Source organism: Leptopilina boulardi, unplaced genomic scaffold (genome assembly GCF_019393585.1).
Source record: "Leptopilina boulardi isolate dan_hultmark-lab unplaced genomic scaffold, ZJU_Lbou_2.1 LbouV2_292, whole genome shotgun sequence".
Lineage (NCBI taxonomy): Eukaryota > Metazoa > Arthropoda > Insecta > Hymenoptera > Figitidae > Leptopilina > Leptopilina boulardi.
The window spans coordinates 1,584,008-1,594,588 of record NW_026137854.1 but is presented as its reverse complement, the minus strand read 5'-3'; the positions used below and the strand labels follow the sequence as shown (position 1 = coordinate 1,594,588).

Below are 10,581 nucleotides of genomic sequence, written 5' to 3'. Positions count from 1 at the left end.
TATGACCGACTTAAATTGAACGAAAATTTAAATTTGAAAATTTCTTTATTAATCAGTGCTGAGAATCAGAGAGTGATAAATTTCATTTAAATTATTTAAATCAGTTTGTTTATTTACGGAATTTTGAGTTTTAAGAATGTAAAACATTTCTCTGAATTTTCTACGCTTAAGTTTTGTTTCATTACATATAATGCTTGTATCATCGAATTTAAAAATATGATCATTTTCATGTGAATGAATTACAAGGGCGGATTTTCTATTGTCATACTTGCAATCTCTTTTATGTTCATTTATTCTGTCTTTAATATATCTTTCTGTCTCACCAATGTAGGATGCTCCACATTGGCATGGAATGTGATAAACTACGTGATTTTTGAATAAAAAAGGTGTAGGATCTTTATTTTTTATGAAAATTTTAAAGGGGTCCTTATCATAAGTGAAAACGACTCTAATATTATGTTCATTATATAATTTTTTAAAAGAAGAATGTAACTCATTTACGTAAGGTAAAACTACTAAATTAGAAAAATCAAATGGTATTTTATTAGTATTATTATCATCATTAATAAATAAATTTTCAAAACGTTTATTAATATATTTTGTTAAGAAATTTTGTGGATAATCATTTTCTATTAAGATATTGTATATAAAATTTAGGTTATCAGTATAGAATTTAATATCTGAAAGTTTAATTGCTCTATCTACTAAACCATAAATTATAGAAATTTTGTCTTTAATAGAAGCATTAGAATTAAAATTTAAGTATTTACCAGAGAAAGTATCTTTATGGTGCCAATTTGTAATAATAGAATCGTTCTCCCTAATGAGAAGGGTATCTAAAAAACTAATTTGTCCATTGTTTTCAATTTCAATGGTGAATTGTAAATTCTCATTATATCCGTTAAAGGTGTTTAATAGTTTATTGACATTGTTTTTATGAATGCATATAATAATGTCATCCACATATCTAAAATAAAAGATATAACGAAAGTCCAACTTCTTCAGAACATCATTTTCAAGTTTCTCCATTACTAAGTCGGCAATAACACCAGACAATGGAGAACCCATTGGGGTTCCAAAGGTTTGTTTATAAAACACATCATTGAAACAACAATAAGCATTTTCAATACAGAAATCCAAAATGTCTAAAAAAATATTATCAGGCATTTTTGTGTGTTCTCTAATGTATTTCCATTTTAATTTGACGCATTTTAAAACCAATTGTTTTGGAATATTAGTAAATAATGACTTTACGTCTAAAGAAACCAATATAAAGTCATCGGGAATTTTGTAATGTTTAATTTTTTTACAAAATTCGAAACTATTTTTTATATGAAATTCGGTTTTTCCAATAATCTTTTTAATAGGATTACTTATAAATTTTGACAAGTTATATGTAGGAGATCCACAGAAAGAAGTGACTGGTCTCATAGGTATTTGTGTTTTGTGAATTTTTGGTAGTCCGTAAAATTTAGGTGCCAATGAGGTGTCAATAAACTATTAAACACCTTTAACGGATATAATGAGAATTTACAATTCACCATTGAAATTGAAAACAATGGACAAATTAGTTTTTTAGATACCCTTCTCATTAGGGAGAACGATTCTATTATTACAAATTGGCACCATAAAGATACTTTCTCTGGTAAATACTTAAATTTTAATTCTAATGCTTCTATTAAAGACAAAATTTCTATAATTTATGGTTTAGTAGATAGAGCAATTAAACTTTCAGATATTAAATTCTATACTGATAACCTAAATTTTATATACAATATCTTAATAGAAAATGATTATCCACAAAATTTCTTAACAAAATATATTAATAAACGTTTTGAAAATTTATTTATTAATGATGATAATAATACTAATAAAATACCATTTGATTTTTCTAATTTAGTAGTTTTACCTTACGTAAATGAGTTACATTCTTCTTTTAAAAAATTATATAATGAACATAATATTAGAGTCGTTTTCACTTATGATAAGGACCCCTTTAAAATTTTCATAAAAAATAAAGATCCTACACCTTTTTTATTCAAAAATCACGTAGTTTATCACATTCCATGCCAATGTGGAGCATCCTACATTGGTGAGACAGAAAGATATATTAAAGACAGAATAAATGAACATAAAAGAGATTGCAAGTATGACAATAGAAAATCCGCCCTTGTAATTCATTCACATGAAAATGATCATATTTTTAAATTCGATGATACAAGCATTATATGTAATGAAACAAAACTTAAGCGTAGAAAATTCAGAGAAATGTTTTACATTCTTAAAACTCAAAATTCCGTAAATAAACAAACTGATTTAAATAATTTAAATGAAATTTATCACTCTCTGATTCTCAGCACTGATTAATAAAGAAATTTTCAAATTTAAATTTTCGTTCAATTTAAGTCGGTCATATAGATACCTTCTTAATCATATAACGATTAATATATATTAGTAATTCTCCAATTCTCTAATTGTACCTTTAAAAATGTGACAAACTCATTTCCACTCACTTATCTCCATTAAAATATTATAAATATTATCAAGAACAATCATGTTCTTGATAATTAATAATTTATTTATAAATAAGGATAATTAAAAAATATTAATGAGGAAACCCTCTTGGTAAGTTTATTTTTCGATAATAATAAAAATTATACATAAATATTTTTGAGGTTAACCTTTCAAATTTCAAACGAAATTACTTTTAACTGAACATCAATTCTACCTTTTTATATAATAAAATACTAAGTCACACACTGTTTCCTTTATGTAACATAAAAATTTTATAATTACATTTAGATAATATGTCTGAAGAGGCCTACCGTTGCCAGGCGAAAGCTAATAAAGCAAATTATGATAATAAATGGATTTTTAAATAAACAAACCAAACAACTCACTACAAATTAATTATCCAAACAAATTAACAACCTAACTACAAATTTATGATTATATCATCCATATTACACGGCAAAAAAACTTTTGCTCTTTACACAAGGATGCATATTGTGTTGACATAACACGAAGGAATTATAATGAAGATTAAATAACTACACCAGTATTTTTACACAAATTAATAATTAAAACATTAAAACAACAAAATTTGGACATAAAAAATTAGACAGGATTCTCACTATTTTATCGACTACAATATTGTTAAAATAAATTGGACCATATACAATTATATATTAAGATGACTTCAAACAATATTGGTTTTTTCAACAACATCAGAAAAAGTTATGGAAATCTCCCTGTTAAACTTATGAAGAGATGGATAAACATTTCTAAACGTTTAGCAAGATTAAAAAACCGAAATCGCTACTTACTAAGATGTAAATCAAGTGGGTTTCTTCCTTCTCATTTAATTAATTTAAAAACAGAATTATCTTTCGATAATCTTTCTTCTAACAAAATTTTTAACAATAATACCTTTAAATATAAAATCAGTGCTTTGAACATTGAGATTAATGATATTAATATTTCTATACCACATTTGCAATATACTTTAAATACACTAAAAAATAAAAAAATTTTTAATTTAATTGATAATGAAAATTTTAAAAATTTTTTCAAAATTCAAGAATTATTCTTGGATAAATTTGAAAAACAACTCATCAGAAAAAGTATTTTAAAATTCAACTGGTTAACAAAAAAATTCTATACATTTCATTTTAATAAAAAACCAAATCCAAAGTGGATAAAGAACTTATCGGACACAAATATTCCAAATGACGTATCTTATTTCCTTAGTTTGGGAGAAAAGTTTTATATCAATCCCACTAATAAATCTAAAGTTATCGAGAATACCCTAACAATGGCTGAAGAAAAAATTAACCTTATTTTTGAAAATAAAAGAGATGCTTTCAGAAGCAAATTATCTAATATTTTACAAGATTATTTACTTAAAAATTATAATATTTTAATAAATCCACTATACAATAATATAATTAAAAAAACACAACAATTCTTTAAAGAACATAATAACTTAGTTATTTGCAAAGCCGATAAAGGCAATGTTACAGTGATTTTAAATAAAAATGATTACCTTGAAAAATGCTTACATTTACTAAATGATAAAAAAATTTACTCACCCCTAAAAAAGGACCCAACTCAAATTATACAACGAAACTTAAATAATAAAGTTGATTTGCTTCTGAAAAAATCATATATAAACTGCCCCATGTCGAGACACTTAAAATCATATAACTCATTGGCACCTAAATTTTACGGACTACCAAAAATTCACAAAACACAAATACCTATGAGACCAGTCACTTCTTTCTGTGGATCTCCTACATATAACTTGTCAAAATTTATAAGTAATCCTATTAAAAAGATTATTGGAAAAACCGAATTTCATATAAAAAATAGTTTCGAATTTTGTAAAAAAATTAAACATTACAAAATTCCCGATGACTTTATATTGGTTTCTTTAGACGTAAAGTCATTATTTACTAATATTCCAAAACAATTGGTTTTAAAATGCGTCAAATTAAAATGGAAATACATTAGAGAACACACAAAAATGCCTGATAATATTTTTTTAGACATTTTGGATTTCTGTATTGAAAATGCTTATTGTTGTTTCAATGATGTGTTTTATAAACAAACCTTTGGAACCCCAATGGGTTCTCCATTGTCTGGTGTTATTGCCGACTTAGTAATGGAGAAACTTGAAAATGATGTTCTGAAGAAGTTGGACTTTCGTTATATCTTTTATTTTAGATATGTGGATGACATTATTATATGCATTCATAAAAACAATGTCAATAAACTATTAAACACCTTTAACGGATATAATGAGAATTTACAATTCACCATTGAAATTGAAAACAATGGACAAATTAGTTTTTTAGATACCCTTCTCATTAGGGAGAACGATTCTATTATTACAAATTGGCACCATAAAGATACTTTCTCTGGTAAATACTTAAATTTTAATTCTAATGCTTCTATTAAAGACAAAATTTCTATAATTTATGGTTTAGTAGATAGAGCAATTAAACTTTCAGATATTAAATTCTATACTGATAACCTAAATTTTATATACAATATCTTAATAGAAAATGATTATCCACAAAATTTCTTAACAAAATATATTAATAAACGTTTTGAAAATTTATTTATTAATGATGATAATAATACTAATAAAATACCATTTGATTTTTCTAATTTAGTAGTTTTACCTTACGTAAATGAGTTACATTCTTCTTTTAAAAAATTATATAATGAACATAATATTAGAGTCGTTTTCACTTATGATAAGGACCCCTTTAAAATTTTCATAAAAAATAAAGATCCTACACCTTTTTTATTCAAAAATCACGTAGTTTATCACATTCCATGCCAATGTGGAGCATCCTACATTGGTGAGACAGAAAGATATATTAAAGACAGAATAAATGAACATAAAAGAGATTGCAAGTATGACAATAGAAAATCCGCCCTTGTAATTCATTCACATGAAAATGATCATATTTTTAAATTCGATGATACAAGCATTATATGTAATGAAACAAAACTTAAGCGTAGAAAATTCAGAGAAATGTTTTACATTCTTAAAACTCAAAATTCCGTAAATAAACAAACTGATTTAAATAATTTAAATGAAATTTATCACTCTCTGATTCTCAGCACTGATTAATAAAGAAATTTTCAAATTTAAATTTTCGTTCAATTTAAGTCGGTCATATAGATACCTTCTTAATCATATAACGATTAATATATATTAGTAATTCTCCAATTCTCTAATTGTACCTTTAAAAATGTGACAAACTCATTTCCACTCACTTATCTCCATTAAAATATTATAAATATTATCAAGAACAATCATGTTCTTGATAATTAATAATTTATTTATAAATAAGGATAATTAAAAAATATTAATGAGGAAACCCTCTTGGTAAGTTTATTTTTCGATAATAATAAAAATTATACATAAATATTTTTGAGGTTAACCTTTCAAATTTCAAACGAAATTACTTTTAACTGAACATCAATTCTACCTTTTTATATAATAAAATACTAAGTCACACACTGTTTCCTTTATGTAACATAAAAATTTTATAATTACATTTAGATAATATGTCTGAAGAGGCCTACCGTTGGCAGGCGAAAGCTAATAAAGCAAATTATGATAATAAATGGATTTTTAAATAAACAAACCAAACAACTCACTACAAATTAATTATCCAAACAAATTAACAACCTAACTTAAATAAAATGTGTTTGTCATATTTCTTTTTTTTTCTTTACTAATGCGTTATAAAATATTTCTCGATAAAGATACGTATATAAATATATAAATTTTTTTTTTAAGATGTGTTTTTAAAAAGTGATTTAAGTGGTGGGGGGTCTTCTATAAATTGTGTGTTAAATATATTGTAAGAATCATTTCTTGTTGAAACATTGAAGTCATTAGTTAAAAAAAAATTACAGAATAATGGATTCGAAGCTTTGTAAAACATTTGTGACTTGTGCAAAAGAAGCTTATGAGCTTATTTGTCATAGAGAAGATGGACCATGCCCCGTAGAGTGTAAACAATTAATTAAATTGAATAAACGTAGTATATATAAAGTGAAAAAATATTTTCGAGAGAACAGAGAAAATTTACATGTGCATGAAAAACGTAGTGTCATTGCATCTTTATCATTATTAAAAGCATTTGGAAAGAAATTTCAACAATTGTTATTGGAAAAAAGTGGTGGACGTTTGGCGGCTACTAGAGAAGAAGAGAAAGAGGATGAAAAAGAAGATGATGATGATGATGATGAGGAGGAGGAGGATGAGAGTGATAATCGAATCAAGTGGCAAAATTTAGAGAATGCTTTTGAAAATCGAATTAAAACTGGTTCAATAGTTAATTTAAAACATAAAGATGTGAAACATTTTTTGGAGGATGCAAAATTAGTTACAATTAAAAAAGTGAAGGAAAATTTAATTCAGCATTTAAATTTAAAGGTAAATGTAAATTTTTATGGTAAATTTGAAAGTTTAAAGGAAGGAGAAATGATTGATGATATAAAGCATGTTAGTACAAAAAATTCAATTCTTTCTCTCACTACCGATTTAGATGATTGGTATAATAATGAAGTGAAAGATAGTGTATTAGTGGAAATTGAGGAATTTCAAGAAAAAGAATCTGGTTGGAGTTTAAAAGAAATTATAAATTTAGTTGTAAATATCAATAGATATGACGCATTTTTAGTGAGATACTCCACTTATACTGATTTACCTAAATTTATTAAAAATAAAAAAGCTGTAATTAACATTGAAAATAATGATCCTTTTTGTTTTCTTTGGTGTGTAACAGCAGCTTTAAATCCTGCAAGAGATCATGTAACTCGCACTGAGTCATATCCTCACTATAGTCACATATTAAAATACAATGATATTAAATTTCCAATTAGTTTAAATGATTTAAATAAATTTGAGAAATTAAATAATTTAAGAATTAATGTTTATGGGTTAGATGAATGCAATGATAATAGAAGAAGAAAAACAGTAGATATTGTTCCGATTTATTTGAGTAAAGAAAATCCAAATTTTAGATTAGTACATTTATTAATGATTGAAACAGAAGAAAATAATAACGATGATGATGATATAAAAACTATATATCATTTTGCATTAATAAAAAATCTTTCACGTTTAGTTAATTCACAGGTAACGAAAAATCAGCACTGTATTTTAATATGTGATCGTTGTTTATGTCATTTTGTTAAAGTATGCTCATATGAAAGACATAGATTGTCTTGTGAAAAAAAACAAGTGTAGAGTAATTTTGCCTAATAAAGAAAATAATATTTTAAAATTTAAAAATTATCGCTATAAAGATAAGGTTCCTTTTGTAATATACGCAGATATTGAATGCCTATTAGAGCCAATTACAGAGACAGACACAAATACATGTAATCTTCAAAAGCATATCCCAACCAGTGTTGCTTATTATTTACATTGTAGCTTTGATGAGTCACTTTCAAAAACAAATCTCTATCGTGATCATGACTGTATTCAATGGTTCATTAATGAATTAAAAAATATTGCCAACAATGTAAATGAGAAATATTTTTCAAAAATTATCCCTATGAATAAATTAACTAAACAAGAGGAATTAGATTTTCAAAATGCTAAATTGTGTCATATTTGTGAGAAACCTTTTCAAAATAATGATGATGATTTTAAACACCGTGATCATTGTCATTTTACTGGTAAATATCGTGGTCCAGCTCATCAAAGCTGTAATGTAAATTTCAAATTCTCTCATATTATTCCTATTGTTTTTCATAACCTATCTGGTTATGATTCACATTTTTTTCTTCGAGCTATTGCGACTGGTTTTGATGGAAATATTAGTTTATTACCTATTAATAAGGAAAAATACATTTCATTTACAAAAGACGTTGATAATACAAAAATAAAATTTCGATTTATTGACTCTTTTCGATTTATGGCAAGTAGTTTGGAAAAATTAGCGTCCTACTTGACTGATAATGAAAAACAAATTACAAAACAGCATTGTCTTAATGATGAAGAATTTCATTTATTAACCCTTTAATGGCCGAGTTTTTTGTCGTTACTTTAGACTTATAATGTATATTAGATTTAATTACTAAAGTATTCAGTACGAAAAAAATTTTTTTTTAACATGTCTCACTCCTTAAAACCACCCCCACGGTACATTACTACCCCAAAAAACTGATATTTAACCAAATTGATGAATTAAATATTTTTCAGCTCTTATCTACTTTTTAATTATTTATAAACATTGCCTGGTTGCTTAAAAATTAAAAACGATCAATAACCCCTTGAAAACACCCTTAAAGTCAAATAATCATCCCTTGACGGTGAAAGTTTTTGTTAATGATTAAAAAAAATCTATAGATTCTAATTGCTTCTAAATTATAAACAATAATTTGAAAATTACACAGACATAGATAATAATAATAATAAACTCACCCCCTACCCTTGAAGCCCACCCCTAATTCATAACTATTCTCAGTTTGGAAGAATCAAAAAAATAATTTTCACTGATTTTCGAAAATATGAAAAAAAAAAATTTTTCTATGATAACTAAGTATTAATACTGAATATAAACAACTCCTGAAAAACAACCCTAAAGTCAAATAATCACCCCTTAATGATAAATGTTTTTGTGAATAAATGAAAAAATTATATGGATTCTAAGTGCTTCTGAATTGTAAAAAAGTATTTCAATGTTTCACAGATATGGATAATAATAATAAACTCACCCCCTACCCATGAAATATACCCCTAATTTATAAGTTATGAGATACTGAATTCAGTTTTCAACAATCAAAAAAATAATTTTCACTGATTATTATCATATTGAGTAATGCATTGAGTGCATACTCAATGCACTCCCCTCCACGATGGCGTAGAGGGGAGTGCATTGCGTAAATGAAAGAGGGGGGTACGACAGTAGCAAAGAAGCTCCCATGTGGAACTGCTGTTATAAGCCAATCAGCGCATCGTTTCGTTTCCTCTGTGTAGCGTTCTCCCACTACCTCACCGATTGAGCCTGGGTCTGTAATTTTCATTTTCATACTAAACTCCTAACAACAGGCACTAAAAGCTACAAAATTAATAGGCAATAATGACACCAGCATTATTTTGCAATTTTAAAAACTGACATCATATTCGTAATTATCGACCCCGAAAACCCCTGAGTAATACGTTTCAGATGCATCTAATGAAAGTTAATCATTTCGTCCGCCATATTGGATCCGCCATTTTCAATTTTCTAAATCTGATATCGGATTCGTAATCAGCGACCCCGAAAACCCCCCAAGTGACAAGTTTCACATGAATCTAGTGAATTTTTATAATTATCGGTCGCTATTTTGGTTCCGCCATTTTGAATTTTTGAAAACGGACATCGGATTCGTAATCAGCGACCCCGGAAACCCCCGAGTGATAAGTTTCAGGCGAATGTAGTAAATTTTTATATTTATCAGTCGCCATATTGGTTCCGCCATTTTGAATTTTTGAAAACGGACATCGGATTCGTAATCAGCGACCCCGAAAACCCCCGAGTGATAAGTTTCACGCGAATGTAGTAAATTTTTATAATTATCGGTCACCATTTTGGTTCCGCCATTTTGAATTTTTGAAAACGGACATCGGATTCGTAATCAGCGACCCCGAAAACCCCCGAGTGATAAGTTTCACGCGAATCGAGTAAATTTTTATAATTATCGGTCGCTATTTTGGTTCCGCCATTTTGAATTTTTGAAAACGGACATCGGATTCGTAATCAGCGACCCCGGAAACCCCCGAGTGATAAGTTTCACGCGAATGTAGTAAATTTTTATAATTATCGGTCGCCATTTTGGTTCCGCCATTTTGAATTTTTGAAAACGGACATCGGATTCGTAATCAGCGACCCCGAAAACCCCCGAGTGATAAGTTTCACGCGAATCTAGTAAATTTTTATAATTATCGGTCGCCATTTTGGATCCGCCATTTTGAATTTTTTAAAACGGACATCGGATTCGTAATCAGCGACTCCGAAAACCCCCGAGTGATAAGTTTCACGCGAATCTAGTAAATTTTTATAA

General features: G+C 27.1%; 1 protein-coding gene across 2 annotated transcripts; it reads left to right on the top strand.

Annotated features, from left to right (window-relative positions):
- The first annotated feature begins 2,474 nt into the window (after positions 1–2,474).
- Positions 2,475–6,213, top strand: LOC127282292 (uncharacterized). Of its 2 annotated transcripts, none has more exons than XR_007843185.1 (2): positions 2,475–2,625; positions 6,080–6,213. XR_007843185.1 is itself a non-coding variant. In XM_051306462.1 (2 exons), the coding sequence occupies exon 1, from the start codon at positions 3,194–3,196 to the stop codon at positions 5,642–5,644; it is 2,451 nt and encodes an 816-aa protein (XP_051162419.1). In that variant the 5' UTR covers positions 3,085–3,193; the 3' UTR covers positions 5,645–5,902; positions 6,080–6,213. The 2 variants fall into 2 exon arrangements, 1 of the variants encoding a protein (XP_051162419.1); XM_051306462.1 differs by lacking the exon at positions 2,475–2,625 and adding an exon at positions 3,085–5,902.
- Positions 6,214–10,581: the final 4,368 nt, after the last annotated feature.

What these genes read in the sequence shown, in the direction of transcription:
- LOC127282292 (XM_051306462.1), top strand. Translation starts at nt 3,194, where the DNA reads ATGACTTCAAACAATATTGGTTTTTTCAACAACATCAGAAAAAGTTAT.